Genomic DNA, 25,744 nt, shown 5'->3' with positions numbered 1-25,744 from the left:
GGAACAGTAAGAAACCCTTCGATTTTCTTACTGCTTTATAGTCTGTACTCTCATATGCATTTCCTCATTTGAGCTTTGCCGCAGCCTTATATGAGAGATAGTTGCATCAGCAAGACTCTCTTGGTTTATAAGGGGCAGAAATACAAATCAAACTGGTTAAGCTAAATGGGAAGTAATTGATTTACTTTACTTAACTAAAAAGTCTAACATCATGGCTTCAGGTATAGCTGGATCCAGGAGTTCAGCTATTATCATCAGGACTTGGTCCTGCAATCCCCAGCCCGTGGCTCTTCTTTCTTCTGTGTTGGCTTCATTCTCAGGCAGTCTCTCCCTTGGTGGCTTCAGGAAGGCATCTGGTAACTCCAGATTTAGAGCACATTCTCTCAGCAACCCCAGTGGAAAAAGGGCTTCTTCTTCCCAAGTGTCCCAACACAAATCCAAGAATGATATCCCCTTGCTGAGGCTCGGGTCTGGTGAACAAATCACATTGGTTAGGAGATGTCAAGCTGTCATGGGCCAAGTGAGTCACAAACCCATCTCAGGCAGCAGGGGAGTGGATAATAATCCCCACCTCAATCAACCTCTTGAGAAAGGAGTTTTTTCCAAACACAGTGAGTTCACGTTCTTTGAGAGTTCCACGCCAGGTCAGCAGTTGGTAGTTGGGCACCTCTGGGTACCTGGTGCTACATGGGGTCTTGGGAGAAAAATGTTAGAACCAATCAAAATCAGGGCTGACTACTTTTCCCAGACTAAGACCTTAAAATGTGGTAAACATAGGAAATGTTCTGAAATGTGGATTCAGAACACCAGCTGACAGAGACCAGCCAAAGGGTTCCTATTCATTCTTTATTCCCAATCCAGGACAACACACAGCTGTATATTTAGGTATTCCCCATACTGCTTTCAGCTAGGTGCCTACAGGGGAGTTTGTCTTTTGATTATCACAGCATTCCTGGACTCTTAAATCGCTTCAAAAAAGGGAGACATTTCAGCCCGTTTGTTTTTTGTTTTTTTTTTTTAAGATTTTATTTATTTATTTGACAGAGAGAGAATGAGAGAGAAAGCACATGAGAGGGGGGAGGGTCAGAGGGAGAAGCAGACTCCCTGCCAAGCAGGGAGCCCGATGCGGGACTCGATCCCGGGACTCCAGGATCATGACCTGAGCCGAAGGCAGTCGCCCAACCAACTGAGCCACCCAGGCGCCCCAGCCCCTTTGTTTCCCATCCCATCCCCCATAGAAATATCGGGCTCTGCTGTCTTGTAATCACAGCTCTGTAACTTTATTTGAGGCACCAGGAACACATCTGTCCCTGTTTTGTCATAGAAACATTAAACAGCCAGCAAGCCTACTTTCTGGACAAAGAGAAGCTTTTCATGCAGTGTTTGCAACCATTATCGGTTCTCTTTTCTTGCTGCAATATATATCATTAGTGTTCTGGGAAGGTCCTCAAGATCTGTTGTACTTACCAAAGAACAATGTACAATAACCACACTTCTTAGTCCCACTTGTATCCCATGAGAAAGGAAAACTATTAATTATATTGGAGGTATTTTCAAAGCCAGAAAGGGGGATTTGGCTGAGGGTCTCACTGTAATGGACAACATTCATTCATTCATTCATTCAACGAATGGACAGATTGTTGCTGAGTGTCTGTCCCAGGCCAGGCCCTGGGCAGGAGGGCAGGGATGTGACCTGAACAGGATTAATCCCTGATGCAGGGAGCTCTGGGGGAGGAGGAAACAGGCAGTTCCAGAAGAGGGGCTCCCTGAGCCAATGTAGCGAGGTCAGGAAGGGCTTCCTGGAGGAAATAATGACTTAACGGAGGCCTGTAGGATAGACTAGAGTCATCCAGGTGAAGAATGGGCAAAGAATGTTCTGGACTTGGTCCTGCAAGTAGTTGGAAAGTGGTTCTATGTGGCCACAGTGTTGCAGATGCCAAGGGAATGGTGAGGGAGGAGGCTGCACAGGCCAGCAGGAGCCAGGTTATGAAAGGTCTTAAGCCATTGTGCAGTGTCTGGACCTTATCCAGGATGCAGTGGAGAATTTTTCATAATGAAATTCGTATCTTCTCAAATGCCATTGCAAGTGTCACCTCCTCCATGAAGCCTTCCCTGACCACCCAGTGCAGGTCCCTCTGCTGTTCTTATCTCTGCTCATTTGTTCCTCCATAGCACATTTCAACTTGCAGCAGTTTTATTTCCTGGCCCATGAGGGCAGAGTATGTGTCCACTTACCCATCAGTGTGTCCCTCCTACCTAGCATAGTGCCTGGCATATATCAGGACTCCATCACTGGCTCAGTTAGAAAACCGACTATGTGAATAAACCCTGGCCTCAAGAAGCTTATCATTTAGAGAGGGGCTAGTGGCTGGTGAAATTATCGAGTGTATTAATAATGAATCTGACAGGTCTGGATTCACTCTACCTCCTCCCATGCCCATCATGGCTGCCAGCCTGCTGGTGCCACGTGGACTGGCCCAGGCTTTTGCACACAGCATCCTGAGGCAGCCCTGAGAACCCTGCTCCTTGCGAGCTTCACTCCACCTTGCTGGGCATGTCACGTCCTCTGTAAGACATGGAACCAGGTTAGATGAATGACTCACCGCACTTCCAAAGTTCCTTCCTGTTTTGGCCCGTGGTCCTTCCAAGGATAAATGCCAGGGTTTTACACTGATCTCTGGGTCATATGGAACTCCTAGGAATTGGCAGCCTGGCAAATTCCAGGGCTGGGGGAAGCTGGGGGAGGTTATTCAGGATAGCTTCCCATTGAAGGGGCTGGGAGATTAGGAGGGCCCATGAGTGGTCAGATGGATAAGATAGGACAGTGCTGGCCTGGGCCTGACCTGAGTCAAGCGCAGAGGTGGGCGGGGCTGGCACTTAAGGGAAGCTGAGGACAGCATGAGGGTACAGAACCGAATGCGTCGCCTTCTCATGTTTCCTTGCAGTGATAGTCCACACAGCGAGCCAGGGACTATCGATGAAGTTGACCACGACAATGGCACGGAGCCTCACACCAGTGATGAAGGTGAGTTAGGGGGAACCTGGGGCCAGTGAGCTTACCTGGAGTCTCTCATGCTGACTCATGCCTGCACAACGTCTGGGCTGGCCCACACAACCTCCTCCAGCTTTGCAAGTCGGCACGTTGCCCTCCAGAATAGATGGGGGACCCAGAAAGATCTCGGAGACATGTGCACTCCCATTCGCCACACTCCTACCCGCCTGTCTCCTCCCTTTCTGTGTCCTGCCTGGCCCAAGTGCAAATCCTGAGTAACAAGAGTATGCTAAGTAGGAAGCACTCTTTGTCCCCTGTTCTGCCCCCACAAGGGATCTGTTCTGCCCCCAGCCTGTGCTAGGACTTGGGGTGCTTTGATGAAAGACACATGGGCTGTTGAGGAGCTCCCAGTCACGTTACCTGACACATTAGGAGCAGCTCCCCGTGACCCACAGAAATAATGCCGAACTACAGCTGTGTCCCCAGTGCGTGGATGCCCCAAAGATGAAGCCAGGCAGTGATGACCCAGAGAAGTGCTGGTGGGAGAGAGGGAAGGTGGGCCTGGGCTTTGAGGGACTCATTGGACCCTTCCACCCCTTCTAGCCAAGGAGATTAGAGTTGGGTTCATCTCTAGGGAACCTGGACCATGTAGACAAGCAATCTGGATAATATGGGCCCAACACCAATGAATCCATTAGACAGAATGGGCATGGTACCCAGGCCCAGGGTCCTTTTAAGGACCCGTGAAAATGTTTTAGTTTCTTTTAAAATGATGAGGAAAAAGGAATATGATCCAGCCTGTATTATATTCATCTTTATATCAAGTCAGTTGTAGCATATAATTTTTATTTTTTTATTTTTATTTATTTTTATTTATTTATTTGACAGAGAGAGACACAGCAAGAGAGGGAACACAAGCAGGGGGAGTGGGAGAGGGAGAAGCAGGCTTCTCACCGAGCAGAGAGCTCAAGGTGGGGCTCGATCCCAGGACCCTGGGATCCTGACCTGAGCCGAAGGCAGATGCTTAATGACTGAGCCACCCAGGCGCCCCTAGAATATAATTTTTAACTTTTTTTTAATGGAGGAAGGGACCCATGAAAGTCATAACACAATCCTGTATAGACCAAGCATAGCCCTCCTTTCTCCCTGTGATAATTTTACTTTGAAAAAATCATTATGTAGAGGTTTTCTTATGGGCTTCTATGTTTCCCTCTGGGACAGTCCTAGGCCCTGTTGGCCACCATTTTTGTCAGGAGAGCTGGTATGTAGTACTAAGGTGTGGTTTCTGGGAGCTGGTGAAAGAGCTGGTTTCAAGACTGATAGGTGGGTTTGCACTTGCTAATGGCAGATATTCCAACTCAAAGTGACCTAAGCATTAAAGACCTCAGATCATGTACCTGAAAAATCCCAGGTTGGGCATAGCTTCAGGCATGGCTGGATCCAGCTTAGTTGATCTTGTCAGGAATTTGTCTCCATCTTCTGTTCTGCTTCCCTCTGTGTTGGCTTCATACTCAGGTAGGCTATCCCTGTGTGGTGTGGTCTTTGGCAGTTCTGGGGTTTCACTGTTCTTTTGTCCAAAGTCCCCGTGGAAAAGAGCTTCCTTTTCATCATGGTTCCAAGAAAGCTCCTGGGATAGAGTCTCAGGACTGCCTGGATTCACACATCCCACCAAGAACCAATCACTGTGGCCCAAGAGGGAACCCATTGGTCAGGCCTGAGTCACAGGTATGGAAGAGCAAATCTAGGTGTGATGTTCATTCAGTTCTGCCAGAATCCTCAGAGGCTCAAGTCATCCCGCGCTGAGGAAAATGTCCTGCAGAGCCTTTGTTTGGGGATGTGAAGGCTGCCACCTTCGGCTTGTTTGTAGCGATTTGGTTTTCTCTTTCCTTCTTTTCTGTCTCTTGCTCTATTACTTCCAGCTCTTCTCCTTCTCCCTTCTTGTCCTATCTGTTGCTTGCTTTATTTCCCTGTGTGTGTGTGTGTGTGTATGTGTGTGTAGCTCCTTCTTGCTCTAGATCTTGCTCTCAGTCTCTCCTCTCCCATTGGGGGAAAACAGCTTGATTTTTCAGCATTCAGATCTGTTAAGACTGCTGCTGGTGGAGGCAGATGTGTGTCTGCAGGAGGGTGGGTCAGGTGCCCTCTGAGGACCCTCGCAGCCCACCTGCCTGGGGGCTGAGGTCACTGCGGGTCATCCTGCACATGCTGAGTTTCCCCACAGCTCCTCAGCCTGGGGGCTGGAAGGCTGCTGTGGGGCCCAGGACTGAGGAGGAGGAGGGACAGAGAGAACAGCTCTTGGTGGGTGCATGAGGAAACAGCCACAGGGCACACCCAGCAGGCTTCATCCCAGCAAGGAAAACCCCTCATAAAATGCTGCCTCCCTCCTCTTGGAGTAGAGGCCTACAGTATCCCCAGAACAGGGTAAGTCAGAGCTTCTTGTCTGCTTCCCCAGAAGGTCCCTTCTCGATTGTTCCTTGTCAGGTTGCTGGTTTCTGAGCATGACAAAGACAGAAAGATCATCCTGGAAGGGCAACAAGCTGGCTTCAGGAGAGCCAGTTCCATGCTCCCTAAAGGTCCTCACTGTTTCCTGTGTGTTGGTGGTGGCTGCGGGGTCAGGAGCATTCATCGGAGGAAAATTAATTGCTTTTCCTAAATGTTTACCTACACGCCTGCTCCAATCAAAACAGTCACGGAAATAATGAGTTGCAGGAACAGTTGAGGGACACTAGACTCTGAGAAAGGAGACCTGGATTTGAAAGACAGGTAGAGACCTTCATGGCCCTGTGATCTTTGGGAAGCCATGTAACTTCAGACCTCAGTTTCCTTATCTGTAAAGTAAGAATGACAGCACCAAGAGAATTGTGGCCTAGGTTAAAATGAGGTGACCTATCTGAAGGAGCTTAGCGCAGTGTCTGGGACAACTAGGTGGTAGGAAACATTACACTGTGTCTGCTAGAAACCCCCTAATTCTGATCAAGAAACTGAACCCGGGGATTTTTACGGATCTAACTGCTTATTGGCAGCCTAAACCTCCTGATACCTTTGTCTACTTTCCTCTAAGACATTTCATTTGGGGGATCATCAGTGTCTTTGTTTTTCTTGAAAATAGCCTTATGAACGGAGCCCAGTAAACTTCGAAGGTCAAATTGGCCAGAAAACCACGACACCATGTCTTTGTAATAGATGGTTCGCCCAGTGAGTGACCATCCAAACTGGAGGAAAAACGTAGTTATCTGGCCTTTCCTTTCTCAACATATTCTGTACTTAGCTGATGCCTGCTGCCCTGCCTGGAGTCTGTTAGCACATCGTGGGTATATATCTGGAAAATTCACTTGTGCTTGCTCTTTGGTCTCCAAGATTTATAAAGAAACCATGGTTAGGCTAAGAACCCTTGATTATCAGAACAATGCCAAGTGAAAACATCGAAGCAGCCTGTCAATAGCAGCTTTATTAATTGGAAGCTAAATGAGGACCTAGGCTGCCAGGTCAGGAAACTACTAAAATCAGTAACAGAAACATGATCATGTAGTTACAATACATCAGTTTCCAATTATAATTGCATCACCGTTCTCTCACTGATATTTTCCTGAAATTCTCCCAGTGGCCTCCCACTCCTTGCCCATCATCTACATCTGGAAAGCCATTAAGCCATTAACTCTTTGGCTACATGAGGGGTCCATAAATGGGCTTTAGGAAGTCCATTGTGAGCAACATTTTGTTTCTGTTGGAATGCGTACCTCTGAGAAGAGTCCATAGTTTTCATCAGATTGTTCCAGGCATCTACCAGCAATCAGGGTAACATTTCTATTGGCCTGCAGTTCATGATATTTCCTTTAAGAAAAAAATGTCAAGCACACAGAAAAGTGGATGGAAATTGTACAGTCATGCCCATAAACCCACCACCTAATTTCTACATGTGTTAACATTTTGTTATATTTATTTTATTGTGTATCTATCCATCCATCATCTTACTTTAATACACTTTTTAAAAGATTTTATTTATTTATCTGACATGTACACAGAGAGAGAGAGTGCACAAGCAGGGGCTGTTCCTGTCCTTGTCCCCTGCATTGGGCTCCTTGCTCAGCGGGAAGTCTGCCTCTCCCTCTCCCTCTGTGCTCTCTCTCTCTCTCTTGCTCTTTCTCAAGTAAATAAGTAAAATATTTAATAAATAGATAAATAAAAGTAAAAAAACAAATAGCCAAATTTTAAAATGGGCAAAGGATCTGAAGAGATATTTCTCCAGGGAAGATATACAAATGACAAGCACATGAAAATATGCTCAGCATCATTAGTCATGAGAGAAATTCAAATTAAAACCTCAGTGAGATACCACTTCACACCCACTAGGATGGCTAGAATCAAAAAGTCAGATAATAACAAGTGTTGAGAAAGATCACATACTGCTGGTGGTAATATAAAATGGAACAGTCACTTCGTTTTTGTTTTTGTTTTTGTTTCTTAAAGATTTTATTTATTTATTTGACAGAGAGAGACACAGCAAGAGAGGGAACACAAGCAGGGGGAGTGGGAGAGGGAGAAGCAGGCTTCCCGCCAAGCAGGGAGCCCGATGCGGGGCTTGATCTCAGGACCCTGGGATCATGACCTGAGCCGAAGGCAGACGCTTAACCGACTGAGCCCCCCAGGCACCCCTGTTTTTCTATTATTGAGTTGTAAGCATTCTTTATATATTCTAGATAAAAGTTTCTTATCAGATATATGATTTGCACACATGTTCTGTGTGCTTTTCACTTTCTTGATGGTGTACTTTGAAGCACAAAAGTTTTCTAATTTTGATGATATCCAGTTCATCTATTTTTTTGTTGTTGTTGCTCATGTTTTTGGTGTTATATCTGAGAATCCTTCAGCAAATCCAAAATCATGAAGATTTACCCTACATTTTCTTCCCAGAGTTTTAAGTTTTAGGTCTTATGTCTGGCAGTCCATTTTAAGTTAATTTTTGTATATGGTGTGAGGTAAGGGTCCAACTCCCTTCCTTCTTTGTGTGTGGCTATCCAGTCATCCCACCATCATTAGTTGGAAAGATTATTCTTTCCCTCATTGAATGATCTTGGCTCCCTTATAAAAAATCAGTTGACCATAGATGTAGGGGGTTATTTCTGGACTTTCAGTTCTATTCCACTGAACTATATGTCTGACCTTGTGCCAGCACCACACTGTCTTGATTACTGTTGCTTTGTAGTAAGTTTGAAATCAGGAAGTGTGAGTCCTCTAATTTTGTTCTTCTTTTTCAAGATTTTTTTTTTTTTTTGCTATTATGGGTTCTTTGCAATTCCATATGAATTTTAGAGTCAGCTTGTCAGTTTCTACAGAAGTCAGCTAGCATTCTAATAGGGATTGTGCTGAATGTGTAGATCAATTTGGGAGTATTGCCATCTTAACGTGTTAAGTCTTCTGATCCATGTGTGATACATCATTTCAACTCAGCCTCAGTTTCCTCATCTGTAAAATGAAGATAGTGCTACACGTGTTGTTGTGAGGATTAAATGTGATAATATAAGTAGAACACTTAACACATAGTAAAGCCTAATTTGTTCATGCAAATAATATGGAGTGCCAACTCATCCCAGCAACTGTTCTAGAAGGGGGAAAATAGTAGATTATAAAACAAAAATCCCTGTCCTAATGGACCTCACATTTTAGTAAGAAAGATAAAAAATAAACAAGTTTTCAAACTATAAGTGCACACACACACATGCACACACACACACACCCAAGTTCAGGTTGTGCTAAGTGCTATGAAGAAGAATAAAGCAAGAGAAAATGTTAGAGTGATTTGACAGCACTTTTGTAATCAAGGGTGGCCAAGTCCTTTGGCCTTGCTGAGGCAAAGACATTTGAGTACAGACCTGAATGAAATTAGGAAATGGCACACAAGGGTCAATAAATATTTGTTGAATGTGAATGAATGCAAACATCTGGGAGAACAGTATCCCAGGGAGAGGCAATAATAAGTGCAAAGGTCCTGTGGCAGGAAAAGGTTTGGAATGTTTTAAAAACATCAAGAAGGCTCTATGAATATTTATGTCAGAGTGTTTAGGCGTAAAGTGTACTGATGTCTGCAACTTACTTTAAAATTCACTAAAAAATAAGATGGATAGATAGATGGATGGATAGATATGTGATAAAGCTAATACAGTAAAATGTTAACAGTAGAATTTAGGTGACAGGTATATGCATGTTCACTTTCAACTTTACTTCTGTGTTTGAAAAATGTCAGAATACAGTGTTGGAAGAGAAACATTAAGAAGGCTAGTGAGGCCGTGAGGGAGGGACTGAGTGAGAGAGAGAGCAGTAGGGAGCAAAGCCCTGAGCACAGAGGGACCTCAGCAGCTGTGAGAAGACATTTGGGGTTGGCCCCAAGCACAGAGGGAAGCCTTCAGAGGGATTTCAACAAGAGAGTTGCATGATCTGATTATGATTTTAAAAGATCCCTCTGGCTGCCCTGAGGAGAAATGGCTCTACCAAACACACATGGAAGGGGGAGGCCTGGTAGAGGGACAGCGGCGGTCTGGACCAGGGCAGTGGCGGTGGAGGTGGTGAGATGGGTCTGATTCAGGGACACTTCAGAGGACTTGCTGATGGCAAAGATGTGTGATGCTCAAGAGGAAGGCTTTGGCCTGAGCAAGCGGGCAGACGGTTCTATTTCCTAAGATGGGGAAGACGAAAGAATTAAGTAAGTTTGGGGAGGGGTGTGGGGGATAGTGATAAGGGGGAGAATCACATATTCTATTTCAGGTATGATAAACCCAAATAAGAGACTTCCTAATAAATGGTGGCTACGATTACTCTTTCTACCACACATACTTATGTAATGGCGTCTGCAATCACACGTGCCATCTCTCAGCCTGCGGCTCAGCTCTGCTCCTCCTCTTTTCTTCTTTTCTTCCCCTTACATTTCCCATCCCTCCTCATCCCCCCACTCCCAACTCCAGACCACCCCCAGTGACCGTGGGAGGCTCTGGAGATGCGGAAGGCAGGACCTAGACACCCAGGCAGCAACTCCTTGATGGCTGGATGGACAGATACAAGATAATGCATAAAGAATGGAGCAATAGAGAGTCAGCATAGGGAAGGTAGCTGCAGGCTAGAGAGAGCAGGGGTCATTTTCATTACTCTTTTGTTCTATTAGAATTCAATGCATTTATTATTTTTATATATGTAAATATATACATAAATATATGTATTTTTCTAGTGTCGAACATCTTTGTGCTTGCTTTAAAGTATAAATACATTAATATTCACAGTCAGTTTTCTTTTTTTTTTTTTAAAGATTTTATTTATTTATTTGAGAGAGAGAGAATGAGAAAGAGAAAGCACATGAGAGGGGGGAGGGTCAGAGGGAGAAGCAGACTCCCCGCCGAGCAGGGAGCCCGATGCGGGACTCGATCCCGGGACTCCAGGATCGTGACCTGAGCCGAAGGCAGTCGCCCAACCAACTGAGCCACCCAGGCGCCCCACAGTCAGTTTTCTACCAAGTATGGGCATCTCTTAGGGTACAGCCTTAACACAGATTAAATAAATCATAGGCATTGCTCATCCCTGCTCCCCAAAAAGTCTCTTTCTAAACCTCACTAGGTATATGGCCTTGGGAAAACCACATAAATTAAAATAAATAAAACCACATGCATTATCTTTTAATCCTCCAAAATCAACCGAGGTGTACAGAGGTTATGTGACCTGCCTAGATTTCTTGTCTGGACCTACCCCATAGGGTAAAGCCACTAGAAATAATAATCGTAATCATGAGCACTACTATCAGCTGAAGACCTCATGTATATCTGTACTATGCTAAGGACTTTCATACATTATGGCCTTTAAAAATCTATTAAAGTCTAGGGCGCCTGGGTGGCTCAATTGGTTAAACAACTGCTTTCGGCTCAGGTCATGATCCTGGAGTCCCAGGATCAAGTCCTGCCTTGGGCTCCCTGCTCAGCAGGGAGTCTGCTTCTCCCTCTGACCTCTCCCCTCTCACGCTCTCTCTCTCTCATTCTCTCTCTCTCTAATAAATCTTTTAAAAAATCTATTAAAGTCTAGTATATTTCTTTTTTAATTGAGATATAATTGACATATAAAATGTTAGTTTCAGGTGGATAACATAACAATTCGATACTCGTATTGCAAAGTGATCACCACAGTGAGTCTAGGTAACATACATCCATACATTGAAGTTTGCATGTAGTCACCATTCATAGTTACAAATTTTCTTTTCTTGTGATGAAAACTTTTAAGATCTACTCTCTTAGCAACTTCCAATGCAATGCAGTATTACTAGCTATAGTCATCATGCTCTACATTCCATCACCAGAACATATTTATTTTAGAACTGGAAGTTTGTGCCTTTTGACCACCTTTACCCATTTTGCCCACTCCTTACCCCCTGCCTCTAGCAACCACCAGTCTGTTCTCTGTATCTGAGAGTTTGGTTTCTTTTCGTTTTTAGATTCCACGTATAAGCAAGATCATACAGTATTTGTCTTTCTCTGTCTGACTTATTTCACTTAGCATAATGCCCTCAAGGTCCATCCATGTTGCTTCAAATAGAAGATTTTCCTTCATTTTTATGGCTGAATAATACTCCACTGTATCTATATACCATGTATACACTGTATCTGTATACATTTTCTTCATCCATTTATCCATCTATCTTTTCAAGTTAGTGTTTTTGTTTCCTGTGGAGAAATACCCAGCAGTGGAATTATTGAACCATAAGGTAGTTCTATTTTTAATTTTTTGATGAACCTCCATACTGTTTTCCACAGTGGCTGCACCAGCTTGCATTCCCACCAACAGTGTAAGAGGGTTCCCTTTTCTCTACATCCTCACCAACTCCTGTTATTTCTTGTTGTTGTTGTTTTATAGTAGCCATTCTGACAGGTGTGAGGTGCTATCTCATGGTGGTTGTGATTTGCATCTCCCTGATGATGAGTGATAGTGAGCACTTTTTCATGTGTGTATTGGCCATCTGGATGTCTTCCCACATGCATTATCTTTTAATCCTCCAAAATCAACTGAGGTGTACAAAGGTTATGTGACCTGCCTGAGGTGATGGAGCTGGGCTGTAGGAGTGCCTCAGGGGCAAGAGCCCTAGCCTCATTGCTTAATCCAGTCAGGGCTTGTCACTAACCAGTGAAGAATAAAGGTTTGATTGGTAAATGTGTGTGTGCAAAGAGATAAGCTTGAGTTGTGACCCCAGTAAGAATTCTCTCTCCCCCCACATTAAGTCCATGGATGAATGTGTTATTCAGCTCAGGCTGCCAGAACAGAACTGGGTGGCTTAAACAACAGAAATTTATTTCCTCATAGCTCTGGAGGCTAGAAGTCCAAGATCAAGGTGCTGTCAGGGCTGGTTTCTGGTGAAGCGTCTCCTCCTGGCTTGTAGAAAGCTGCCTTCTCACTGTGTCCTCACACGACCTTTCCTCTGTGTACATTCACAGAGAAAAAGAGAGATCTCTTGTATCTCTTCCTCTTCATAGAGGGACCCCAGTCCTATCAGATTAGGGCCCTATCCTAATTACTCACTTTAACCTCAATTACTCCTAAACACCCGTCTCCAAATACCATCACATTGGGAGTTAGGACTTAAGGATATGGATTTGGGGGTGGGGGGACACCATAACAGTCCATTACAATGAGCTCTGAAGAGTTCTGGAAGCCCTTAAAAATTGTGTACAGCATCTTTGCATGGATGGGAGTCCACATACACCCAAAAGATAAGAACCACTAAAAGTATTACAGGTAGACAAAGAGAGAAAGAGTTCATGGACAAATAGAAATGGAACTTGTATCGAGAGGTAGAAGAAAGAAATTTCTTAAGATATTATTTTAATTAGTGTTAGAAAGTGGAAAACAAGAGGGGTAGTGGAAAATAAGGATATGGTATGTCAGAAGTTAGATGGCCTGCCTGAGGCCGCAGCATGGGGAACAGATCTGAGCTAGAACCTGGTGTCCTGAGCCCCCAGCCCACCCTGTTTCCACCGGCCTGCTGTCTGTGCTGCCCCTGCGGAAGCCAAGGCCATCTGAGCAAGGCTCCTGGCTGCCATCCTACTCACTTCATGGCTGTTCTTTCCCTTGCTTTCCTTCTAGAAGTGGAGCAGATCGAGGCCATCGCCAAGTTTGACTATGTGGGGCGGTCCCCACGTGAGCTGTCCTTCAAGAAGGGGGCCTCGCTGCTTCTGTACCACCGCGCCTCAGAGGATTGGTGGGAGGGTCGTCACAATGGTGTGGACGGACTCATCCCACATCAGTACATAGTCGTACAGGACATGTGAGTGGGAATCCAGACCTTCTGTGAAGAATGCCATAATCGATTAGTGATGTCTTGAATGGGCACAGGAATAGGAGTGTTGGGCTATATGCGAACCATTTGCTCTCACTGGTATGATACGCTTGGTCTTTTGTAAGAATGGATTATATCTAACTTCCCCTTAAATGGTGATCCACTTAACAAATAAGCAAACTGGTCATCCTTTAGAGCACACAGAGGTAGCATTTGGTGCCTTTGACTCACCATCCTGATCCACCTGGCATTCATCACCTGCCCTGGTTCTCAGCATCCAGTGGATCTGGCCATATTCCTCTACCCTCCTGGGCCTTCCCTATACTCAGCGGCCAGCCCACCGTCCCCTTCACTGCCCACCAGTCTCTATCCCCCAGGTGGCTCGCTCAGAGGATGCACAGAAACAGTCATCCCCTCATTTCCAGTTAGCGGGATACTGTTATTTTTTTTAATATTGTTTTTTTTTTTAGAAAGAAAGGCCTGCATCCCAAATACCTAGCCCTACCCGAAGATCCAGAAAGTCTACACCTTCTCTTCTTTGAAAGCCACGCACTCCTTCTGAGTCAGGCTCAGGTGGAACTGATTTATCAAGGAAGCAACCACCATACTGGCTCCCAAGGGAAAGCATAAGCTTTGATGGCAGAGGAGATGGTGTGAAACCAGAGAAAAGGCCAAGGCCAGGCAGACAACAAGAGAAATGCCAGTGGAGGAACCTTGGCAGCCACCTCACAATTATCCAAAACCCTGGGTCGGGAGGGATGGAGGCATTTTTCTTCCTCCCTTGCTTAGCCCTAAACTGCTTCTCAGGACCCCGCATGGAGACTCAGCTCTCAGTGCTCAGCTTTTAGGCTCCTCCCCTCATTACTCCAGCACTCTCTCCAGCGTTTAGCTTGTCCTAGCTTGGAGCAGCCCGGGAGAGAAAAACCTAGAGGAGGGGAGAGGAGAAGGTAGGCCTGGGGCAGAGGGGGGGCTGGTCTCCCACCCGAGACAGTAACTTAGGAGAGAGCGAGCCAGTGGGCGTGTGTGTGATGCTAAGGTGCAGAGTGGGAAGTGCCTCATCCCGAGGATGGGCATAAGTTAACCATAAGGTGTGTGTGGATCCACCCTTCAGACAGGTCTCCAGGAGCCCTGCACATCCAGGGCTCTCTGGAGCAAAGCACTGCCGATTCACATCTGTCCTTCTCCCCAGGGATGATGCCTTCTCCGACAGCCTGAGCCAGAAGGCTGACAGCGAGGCCAGCAGTGGGCCACTGCTGGATGACAAGGCCTCCTCCAAAAACGACCTCCAGTCGCCCACGGAGCACATCTCGGATTACGGCTTTGGGGGGGTGATGGGCCGGTAGGAAATGCGGATTCCTTTTTTCCTGCTAGTGCCATGCCCAGCTCTGTCTGATTTGGGAGAGACAGGGGGGCAGAGGGGAGGGAGGGAGGCTATTGTAGCCCCTTGTTCCCTGCAGGATGTGATATCAGACACACTGGGGGATGGGGGGCTCCTGGCTGGAACTGGCCCCAGAATGCCAGGCATAAAAGGGTCCAGCTTGGAGTTGAGGTGTGGAGAAGGAAAAAAGACAAATATTGGCAAATCAATGCTTTTTATGTAAAATAGTAATAATAAATGGGGAGAAAGAGAGAGTTATAAACTGACAAGTATTTTTCCTACCTCTCTCCAGTTCTTATACCTCCTCCCCATTTTCTGTTGAAGACCTAAGTTGTTATATTTAAAAATGTAAGGTTTACTACTCCCTGAAGTGCACTACACACACAGAAATCTCACACCCACGCCTGTGGGGGGGGAAATTGACACTCGACTCCACCCACTGATTTGGTGGGAGAACATTTGCCAATTTCTTCCCTCCCGGTGTGTGGGCTGGGCTGTCATGTGACCTTTCTGCCAGGCAAGGAGCTGTGCTTGTCGTTCTGCATGCCTGTATGGTCCAAAGAATGTGGTCGTTAAAAAAATTTAAGAAAAAGAAGAAAAGAGAAGTTGACAGTTTCTTGCTGCTTTCTTAATCAGATTCTCAAAATGTCATATTCTTCGTTTTTTTTGGCGGAGCGGTCATGGGATCAGCTTCCACATATGGGTACTTGGAGATAGAGCCAGAGATAGAGTCGCAATAGGAACATATGTTTATGAATTTACTTTGGCAGAAGTTTCCGTGCCTCCTTTCAGTATATTCTGTTCAGTTCAGCTAACGGCTCAGGCAGTGTGATAGGTAAAGGAATTGGGGGCAAAATGGAAGTCTGGGGTAGACAGAAGACAAAGCCATGGTTCCTTGAATCCTAGGAGGGCCATATCTTCTCCTGCCTTGCTCTTCCTCTCCCTCTTCCCTCCCTCCTGTACTTTATTCTCGTTCTTTTCTTTCTCAATATTTCCTTCTCTCCAACACCTATGCTTTGGTCCTGTTGGGGTACCCACAGGCGGTGCTTAGCTTGGCTGGTGGCTCTTGGATCTGAAGTGCTGCTGACCACATTGAACTTAGCCCTTCAGTCACAGTCTGTTCCAACAGTCTGCCCCTTCTTCCCACCCCCTTGCCACTTCCAGCCTCCCCTCCCTTCAAATCTTGACCTCCCTAGGATGTAGCAAAATCACCTGCGGGTGGAGCCTTTTATCTTCAGAGTGCTTTCACACCCACCAAAGCTCCCTGGAAAGTGGGCAAGGAATATTATACCCACTTACCAGAAATGGGTCTGAAAGAGGACACAGGAAAGCCAGCCCTCCTAACAGATACTCTAGTCCCCTTTTCACTCTGACAGAGCCTCCCTAAAGAGTGAAAGGTGGCCAGATGCATGGAAGGCATGTTGAGTGATGCAGTTTTTACTCCTGATGACTAGTTTTCCAAGATCTGGAAAAGCCCCATAGAAATAGCCCTTTGCTGAGAAGATTGGGGGTGGGTGACAACATGGGATGGTGTCCAGTTCCCCGGGACTCCCTCCTGTGCTTGCAGGGAGCTGGTGACTTTTTGGTACAGTCAAGCCTCAATGCTTCAGACCAATTAAGAAGCCCTTCAGAATCATGGAAATTCCTGAACCACATAAGAACATATCATGAGCCCAACTAACCATCACTAAAGCGTTCCCAGGTTGAAATTCTCCTACCCTTGACTTGACACGTAGACAAGATTCATTGTGTAATTAGTAGCACCACCGTCTGCAGTTTGGAAAGCAGAATGCTTCCAATTCCTTCGTGTGTGCAGATTAAACCGGCCCCTTGCCATGGAGTTACATGCTCAGCCTGTGCTTTCATTGAGCAATTGAGTTTGGCTGAATGAGGCTTTACTATACCTGTCTCTTAGACTAGTGTGTAGTGTGTGGCCTGGGGTTAGCTGATCCATTCTGAGACTTGCCAGGGTTGACCTCTGCCCCATGCCCCCGCCCCCTGGCTCCTTTGCAGAGTGCGGTTACGATCTGACGGAGCGGCCATCCCCAGGCGCCGAAGCGGGGGCGACACCCACAGCCCACCCCGGGGCCTGGGCCCCAGCATAGACACGCCGCCCCGGGCCGCCGCCTGCCCCAGCAGCCCCCACAAAATCCCCCTCACCCGGGGGAGGATCGAGAGCCCTGAGAAGCGGAGGATGGCGACATTTGGGAGTGCCGGCAGCATCAACTACCCTGACAAGAAGGCTCTCTCGGAAGGGCACTCGATGAGGTCAACATGCGGCTCCACCAGGCACAGCAGCCTGGGGGACCACAAGTCCCTGGAGGCTGAGGCCCTGGCAGAAGTAAGGGCTAGTGGGAAGGCAGGCTGGGCCAGCTGAGAACCCCAGAGGGGCGGCCGGGTGGGAGCCTGCGGACTGGGGAGCCACTTTGCCCTTTACACCAGGCTCAAGGTTAAGCTAGAACCCAAGGCAGATAGCAAGCTGGCTTCCTGTCCCCCTGCTGGCCTCCCCATGGGAGCGGAAGCTGGGGGGGCTGCAGCTGCTGGCTAGGGATTCTGTAAAAACCGAAGAACTCCAGTCTCCAGGGCAGAGGGGGGATGCCTGCCCTGGGGGCAGGCCGGATGAGAGGGATGTGGTCATGGCAGGTGTCTGTCTCCACAAGATGGCACAGTTGAGTTATTCATTCATTCATTCGTTCATTCGTTCATTCATTCGTCTGATCATTCATTCATCTGTTCATTCATTCGTTCCTTTATTGACAAATATCGATTGATTCGCTGTTGTGTGCCAGTCACTGCACTAGGCTCTGACAGTACAGTGATGACCTAAAATGGCCCCAGACCCTGCCCCCCGCCGTCCATCTTCCCTGAGCGCCTTTCTGCAGCGCCACTCTGCAGATTGCTGCATTACCTCTCAGACTAATGCAAGGCTCACGCCTAAACCACTCAGCTGCTCTTTCTCTGAGCTTTCTGTCTTTCTGGCTCACACTCTGCCAGGGTGGAGTGGTGGGGATGGTGGTAGAGGGGTAATCATTGCCTTTATTTTTTACAGTTTTACCTTTCAGTTCATGCTGCAGCATTGCAGAGAGAGCAGTGAAGTCCACTGGGGACTTCATCTAAGCGGAACGGGAAATGGAAAGCAGGCATTATCACTGCCGGGCTGGGATATAGTAAAGATGGGGAGAGGATTGCCATCTCTCCGCTCATATAGAAGGTCCCCCACAGCTAATCCTTTGGATAAAAGCACAAAAATCGCATTCTTAAAGTAGCTAGTGTTCTGGGCAAGGGATCAAATGTCATGAAGAAGCATAAAAGCTACTATTCGCCGTTGACCAGACATCCCATAGTCTCTTAACAAAGCAAAAGGGATAGGCAGGGACCCTGCCTGTGCCAGATTGGAGCCTGTTGTGGGGGCTCAGGGCAGGCAGGAGGCCGCCTGTGGGCTGGGGAGGAGAGAGAGTAAAGGAGGCCACGGCTGCGGAAAGGGGCCGGCAGGACATCTCCAGGCTCCAACTGCATCAGCGTGACCAGACTTGCCGTTTTTTTGGGTTTGCCTCAGGGCAGAAAAGCAAATGTGTCTTAAGAGTGCTCACGGTCACTGGAGGTTGTACACCACGCCTTCTAGTAGCGGTTTTAAGCAATATCCCCTGTTGTCCCCTCAGCGGCCGGGTCGCTTGGGCTGTGGCCTAGCTCAGCCTGAGAGGCTCCCTGTGCCCCATTTGTATGGAGGCATCCCTGTGATAGCTGTGTGAGCCAGGGGCTCTGGCTCAAGGGAGTGTGAAACCACTGCCTGGCAGTTCACAAAGCTCCATCACATCCATTCTCTCATCCCATCTTCACGGTGAGTGTAGGGGCTTTCACCAGAGAAGCAAAGCATGGGGCAGAGGGCCTGAGACGTGTCCAAGGTTACACAGCCAGCAAATGGCAGAGGAGTCTTTCCGCTGAAAAATCCAGGCCTTTTGCCATAGCCCAGGGCTCCTGGTTTGAATGCTGACTTCCAGCTGCAGCGCCCCCTTCCGGCTTGAGGAGGAACAGAAGCCCTGGGAAGGTGGAATGATGAGCCCCCACCCAGGCTGACCTGATGGGCCCCGCTGCTCCCGGGTCCTGGACTGCCTTCACGGCTCTCTCTGTCATCCAAAATGCTCTCATTACTGGTGAGCTCTTAATCTCCAGGAGTTGCATAGGCAAATGAGAGGTTTTGTTGCTTTTTAAAATTTACATTTTTTAAAAAGCAAACTTTTCTGATTACAATACAGAGAAGAAAGTGACAGTCGCATTATTCTGGTGTGAACTTTGTGGACATTCTAATATATAACCACCAAGGAATTTTTCTATGGGCAAGGATTTTTTTTTAAATAACCATAATGGTGGAGTGCTTTGCAGGCTCAGTCAGAAGAACGTACAACTCTTGTTCTCCAGGTTGAGTTCGAGCCCCACATTGGGGGTAGAGACTACTTAAATAAATAAATAATTTTAAAAAAATAACAATAACGGCTAGGGGCCTGGGCTCTAGGTTGAGACTTGGGCTGTGTTACTAACTAGCTGTGTGACCTTGGGCAAGTTACTTAACCAGGCTGAGCTTCCATTTTCTCACGTGTGAAATGAGCATAATGGTAGTTCCTACCTTGTAAGTGTGAGGATTAAATGAGCTACGAAAGGAAAGGGCTTGGATTGGTGCTCTCTTATTACCATTGTTACTGCCATTATTATTTGTGAGTGCCTACTATGTGTCAGGGGCCATGGGAACCTCTTCACAGGGACCGTATCATTTAACACACTCATCAGCCCCCTGAGGGCGTGTTATCATGATCTGTGTTCACCAATGAGGATTCTGAGGCTCAGAGAGGTGAGGTAACTTGTCCAAAGTGACATAGCAAGGAAGTGGCAGAGTCAGGATTCGAACCCATGCCTGTCTGATTCCAGAGCCGACCTTCTCGACCAGTAGTCCGCCCTCATTGCAGTCTGCTACCTGTGCAGGCAAGTGTGCAGGTGATGCCCACACGGATTCCCTCAGTTGGTCGTAGGATACCCTGGAGATTTCATCTCCATCCCAGGCATGAGGCTCGTGTGCCTCTGTACGAAGCCCATAGGCCGATTAGCAGCTGGGGCAGGCCTGGAGGCCAGGCCTCCGGCCCCTGTGCTGACCAGAGCTCTTTCCGTGGGCAGGACATCGAGAAGACCATGAGCACGGCTCTGCACGAGTTGCGGGAACTCGAGAGACAGAACACGGTCAAGCAGGCGCCAGATGTGGTGCTGGACACCCTGGAGCCCCTGAAGAACCCGCCGGGCCCCATCAGCTCCGAGCCCGCCAGCCCCCTGCACACCATCGTCATCCGCGACCCGGACGCCGCCATGCGCCGCAGTAGCAGCTCGTCCACCGAGATGATGACCACGTTCAAGCCTGCCCTGTCGGCGCGTCTGGCCGGCGCGCAGCTGCGCCCGCCCCCCATGCGGCCCGTGCGGCCGGTGGTGCAGCATCGCTCCAGCAGCAGCAGCAGCTCGGGCGTGGGCAGCCCGGCCGTGACGCCCACCGAGAAGATGTTCCCCAACAGCTCCGCGGACAAGTCGGGCACCATGTGACCTACAGCACGGGGCGGCGCCGCCACGGCTGAGGGGGGCCTCTGTGACCTCCGCGGCCTTGCCACGGGCTCCTGGCCTTGGCGGGCAGGGACCAGAAGGTCGCCTGGAAGCGCGTCTGTGCAGCGCAGAGGCCCGGGCGCTGGCCGCAGCTGGTATTCAGCCATGTGAATCCCACAGACCTCCCGTGTGCGAGCAGGGACCCCGGGCGGGGGGGGGGGGGTGGGGAGGGCAGGAGGCCCCACTAGAGCATCTCCTCAGCTTGGGCCAAAATGTTCGACGGCTTCCCCGCCTATGGTCACTGGAAAATTATTCTCTCGACATTCTCTCTGCATACATAAATATGTGTGTATATATATGTGTGCATATATACACACATACATGTATGTGTCGGTGTGTGTATATATATATATTTATGCATCTATATACATATACTAGATCTGGACACATGACTAAATGTATATAGGATCTCCTTTTTTCTTTTTATGAAACTTAGATTTACCTCAGACCCATGCCACCAAACACCTCCTGCTGAGTTACTTGGTGGGACTTACAGGGACCTTTCTGGGAGAATTTAGAGGCCTCAGTGACTTCGAACGAAGCAATACACCACTAACCTGCAGAAAAACACACAATAGTCTCCCACTGTCTCCAGAAGTCGTGGCCTTCCAGAACAGTCTGCCCCTAACGGAAGGGTGGGGCAGGCGGTACCCCCAAGCAGGCTGCTCCTAGAGGTGGGGAACCCTTCACAGAACACCCCCCCGCCCCGTCCACCCCAGAGACCCTGCCTTTCCACCCTGAGGCCGAGGGCCAACTGTACCCCCGAAGGCACGGGAGGATGTTGGCGAGATGGCCCCTGACCACAGCATCCTTGTGTTTGTATGTAGAAAAAGGGGGTAGTGAGAACCTAAGCCCCATCGTAGCACAGTGTTCTGTGTGGTTGGGAAAAAGGAAAAACAAAAACAGTGGTGTGGAACACTTCAAAACCTAGACACGCTGTAGGAATAAATCTGTGGTAACTATAGAGGTTTAACTTATACCATTTTCAAAATATTTAATTTTTTCTTTTCTTCTTTCTACTAATTATACTGTGTCAGATCTGGAACTAAACAGGCAAGGAGGCTTTCAGTCATATCATTTTAATTTAAAATCAGTCCGTGACCCACTTTGGCTGGTGCCCTCCTGCATGAGGCCCAGGAGCCTCTCAGCAGGGGCCAGAGGGGGGCCATCCTTGGCACTTTCCGTCCCAGAAAACACTCCGGTTGAGTTTATGCAGGTGAAATGGCTTCCCTCTCTCCCTTCCCTTCCCTTCCCTTCTCAACCCCTGTCCCCCCCCCACGCTCCCCCCACCACCTCCAGAGCATTTAATGTAATTGCAAATATGGTGATAGAAGTGAGGTGAGTGACTTTTAGGAATTAGGAGCTAGACTTCTCCCTCTCAGCTGGGAAAAGGCCTTCTGGATCACTCTTGTTCCATTTTACTTCCTCTTTTGATCTTTTCATTTTCCAGAGATAGGCTGTTTCTGGCTAATGGAACACAGGTGGATCAGATCCTATGGGGACCACTTTTATTCATCCCCTCATTCCAAGCCAAGGGTCTCCTTACTGTTCTCAAGCTTTCTCTCTTTCTCCCAAGGCCTCTGAGTGTATCTCCATGGCTGTGGTTTGGAGTCAAAAGTCCTGTGTTTGCTTCCCAGCCCCCACCCCATAGGAGCTGTGGGACTTGGGGCATGTCACTCCACCTCATTGAGCCCCAGTTTCCTGCTCCATAAAATGAAGGTAACAAAGGTAAAATGTAAATGAGCAGGTTCTGTAAGCTGGAAAGCACTGTGCCAACACGATTGCTCTTTTTATTATCATTAGTAAGGTAAGTCTTTTAGATCAAAACCCATCCAGGATCTTCCTTTTGAAGTCTCCTAATGGCATTTGAGAACTGGGCAGTGGAATTTTCCTAACAGTTTCTTAAGAGCCCTGAAGCACAGCCCTACAGAGATACTACCTATTGATGCTTGAAATTCTGTCATTACCATTTCACCCCACTGGATTAAGTTTTCCCATCTCTTCTGGTCCTCCATAAAAAGGTAAATATGCCCCAGGGGGAGGGGCCTATTAAATCACTAATACCTGGGTGTGTAGGAGTGCTAAGCTGTTCTGTCTTGTCGGAGGGATTGGCAGTTTGCACACTCAGTGGAAAAATCGAGAAAGGGCACAAAGAGTGCCAGAGAGAGGTCAATGACAAACTTTCCTTGTTTAGCCTAAAACGAACCATTCTGTTTGAGCTCCCGGAAATGAAAGAGCCTCAGAACGAGTTAGGAGCCCCTCTGTCTTTGAGCAGATGACGACATCCCCATTTTACAGCTTAAAAAAGAAAGCAAGGCCTTGGGATGTGCTGTGACGTGCCCAAGATTTAATGGATGGCCGAGAGCAAGGGCTGTGTCAGACGTTTACCTGCAAGGACACTATGCCGTCCAGCCAGGACACAGGCTTCTCATTTCTACCCCAGAGATACCCCCAGACCTTAAATGCAGTAGCCTCCTGTGCCAGATGTCACATTCTTTGCCATGACTACCAGATGAAAAGCGAAAATCTGAGTTGACAAATCTGTTGCCTGATACATAGAACACCAGTCAGACTGTGTGGGTTTTCCCATGAATTGACTGCATTTTTCCCTACTGAAAATGGATCTGCCCTTAACCAAATTACCTGAAGGCAGAGCCTTAGCTGTTTTTTTTTAAGCACCTATTTTTCCACTGGGAAACGGCTGATGAGTTCACATTTAGGGAAGCCCTACTCATCCAGCCCCAGATCTGACCCTTGACGCAGAACCAAATGGAAAAATCCTTTCCTGCGCTCCCCCCCTACTCCCTCATCTGGCCACTATGCATGTCTCCACCACCCTCCACACGCATCCTGTCCCATCCACGGTCACTGAGCATTGGCATTCTCTTCCTGACTCCTGCCTGTGTTAGTCCACTATATATTGCTGTATTTGCTTAAATGCTGGAAAGTAACTGTTAAAATGTGAAACTGTAATTTTTAAAAAGGCTACGATTAAATTATAGCCAATGCCACTCACCAAATCTTTGCACCTAGTAGATAGATCAATGTAAAAAAAACAAATACCAGAAACCTAACTGTACAGTGAGTGTGGGGGAAATGTAGTAAACCTAGTTAGTAGTCCTCAATATAACCAATTGTACAAGGGGGAGTGGTGTTTACCTACTTGTTCATCGCCATTACTGAGAGCTATACTGATCAGTTCGTTGATAACGGGCATTTTATTTTTTTTCTTCACAGAATGATTTCTTTTCTTAACCTTCGACTTACCCTGAGGTCAAGCCTTTTGTCTTTATGTGTAACCGATTTTTAGTCTGTTTTAGGAATGAACCAGCAAGATGTTCATTTAAAACTGACCAAAGACAATTCATTCCTGGTCTAGTTTCCTGGGCCCTGGGGCCCAGCCGCCGCTAAAGACCTTTCTCCGATAAAATTGAGAACAAGCCGTGCTTCCTACCCCACTCTCCCTCTCTCCCTTTATTCCCCTTTCCTCTTAAAGAGCTGCTCTGAGCTGTGGGATTCTATGAAAACTTCTTGCCTTTCCTTGTTTTCAGTGCTAACGATTTCTCACCTTGAAGCGCCTTTTGAACCCCGGACAGAGCACACAACTGGAGGGAATTGTAAGCTTGGGAATTAGACTTGGGAGTCTTTTCTCTGAGGTCACCAGGCCAAGAGGCAGGAGAGAAATGGATTCCCAAGGGATGAAAGGTTTCTATTCAACGAAGAAATCCGAATGGGAAGAGACGCAGGGAAACGGGGCCAGCGTTTGGCGCCCGGCTGGAAGTAGCACCTCAGAGATCTGCCTTATAAACACTTCAGAACTGGGTTGTGGTACACAAAGGGGAGCCAGTGAGGGGAAGGGCCTTTACGTGGGGCCGGCTTCTCTGCTGGAGTCCCTTGGAGTGCCTTGTTGGGTATACTTTTCTCATTCAGGAGGCATGGATGCAGAGGACTTCTGGGGCCTGGTTGCTCCTTAGCACTCAGCACACGTCCGCGGCCGATGGAAAACCACAAGGACTAATGTGATGGTTCTTTCTCTCAGTCTTTCTATTCCTAACTTTTCACACGTCCAGATGGTTCCACACTTGAGCAAATGCCTCATTCTCCTGAGAATCCCAGAAAGAAGAATGGCTGGCTCCCAACCCTGGCAGGGGACCCTTGTGGGGCTCGGGAGGACGGGCGGGGAGGACAAGGCAGGAAGGGGTGAGCGAGGTGTTGCTTAGCTGATTTTCTGCTATGCAGAGCTAATGCTGACATTTCATGTCAACTTCCCCGGTTCTCTGGGGCCTCCTCTCTTCGGAGCAGCCGTGGAGAGAAATCCCCACATACCCAAAGCCGCCCTGGGGGAGCCGAGAGAAGGGACTTCGCTGCCGTGCCGGACTCCTCCTGGCTTCTCTGAGGTCGGTCTGCCAAGCGTCCCACTGTCCCATCCTCTGGGACTGGCCGAATGGCCACCGCTGCCCCTTGCCGACACCTCCTTCCTGTGTGAACTGTCCCAGGCAAATAACAAAGCTGTTCCTTGAACCAGAGCAACCAGAGTGCACTTGGCCTTCCTTAGATGGAAGTAGATTCTGGCTAGAGTTCGGCCCAGACTAGTTCCGGGCAGTGTGACTGTTTACACGGTTTGGCAATAGATTTGGTTCTGATTGCTTCAGAGTGGCTGGTCAGTTTAGTTTCTTTTGGTTTCCTTCCTCCCCAGACTGTGTCAGGAAAAAAAAAAAAAAAAACCCACGAAAACAACCCTAGGAAATTGCTGGTTGCCTGTCCCCATGTGATGATAAGTGTCGCCCTCTTCCGGATATCGTTTCTCTACCTTAACAACCAAACGCCCGTCCTATAGAGTGTCTGACTGGATCCTCTGTTGCGTATTCTGATGGTGCCTGCTGGTTTGACGTGGAGCTATCCTGTGAAATAAAACAGCTTAACTTTTCTCAAACATGCTCCTGTGGCTTTTTGGAAGGGTGAGGTGGCACGTGGGGGATGGGGAGGTCCCAAAGGGGTGTTTCTGTGTGCTTCCTCCAGGAACCGTCCCTGAAATCTCCTTTAGCTCAGATCCAAGGAGGGGAAGGCCAAGGTTCCAAGGAGGACTGCTTCAACAGTAGAGCTAATTGAAAAAAGGTAACGGGGCGCCTGGGTGGCTCAGTCGTTAAGTGTCTGCCTTCGGCTCAGATCATGATCCCAGGGTCCTGGGATCGAGCCCTGCATCGGGCTCCCTGCTCAGCGGGAAGCCTGCTTCTCCCTCTCCCTCTCCCCCTGCTTGTGTTCCCTCTCTCGTGTCTCTCTCTGTCAAATAAATAAATAAAATCCTTAAAAAAAGAAAGAAAAAGGTAACTGTGGGAAGGTGGAGCTGGAAACGTCAAAGAAGGGGAAATGGGAGAAGAAGTGGTCTTCTGCAAGAGTGCCTTCAGAAGTTTCAGACAGGTCACCAGAGGCCACAGGATCCTGA

The 25,744-nt window shown here is 47.8% G+C and overlaps 1 protein-coding gene and 1 long non-coding RNA gene across 7 annotated transcripts in view; one reads left to right on the top strand and one right to left on the bottom strand.

The window, feature by feature from the left end:
• SRGAP3 (SLIT-ROBO Rho GTPase activating protein 3) overlaps positions 1-25,234 on the top strand; it is a 331,526-nt gene extending 306,292 nt beyond the window's left edge. For 2 of the 6 annotated variants that reach the window (XM_081821625.1, XM_081821634.1), the window contains 5 exons: positions 2,946-3,025; positions 13,097-13,277; positions 14,479-14,628; positions 16,681-17,008; positions 19,831-25,234. In XM_081821625.1, coding sequence (XP_081677751.1) covers positions 2,946-3,025; positions 13,097-13,277; positions 14,479-14,628; positions 16,681-17,008; positions 19,831-20,244 — 1,153 coding nt within the window. In that variant the 3' untranslated portion in view covers positions 20,245-25,234. The other 4 variants (XM_081821647.1, XM_081821643.1, XM_081821652.1 and 1 more) reach the window with 4 other exon arrangements.
• Positions 191-23,950, bottom strand: LOC145721815 (uncharacterized). Its single transcript, XR_014145731.1, has 3 exons — positions 23,870-23,950; positions 6,727-6,820; positions 191-694 (listed from the first exon to the last, which is right to left on the bottom strand). It is a non-coding gene; the product is annotated as an uncharacterized LOC145721815 (long non-coding RNA).
• Positions 25,235-25,744: the final 510 nt, after the last annotated feature.

The sequence above is a fragment of the Leptonychotes weddellii genome, chromosome 1 (assembly GCF_054177405.1).
Source record: "Leptonychotes weddellii isolate Sample4059 chromosome 1, ASM5417740v2, whole genome shotgun sequence".
Classification (NCBI taxonomy): Eukaryota; Metazoa; Chordata; class Mammalia; order Carnivora; family Phocidae; genus Leptonychotes; species Leptonychotes weddellii.
The sequence above is the reverse complement of the archived record's forward strand: the minus strand, read 5'-3'. Positions and strand labels throughout refer to the sequence as shown.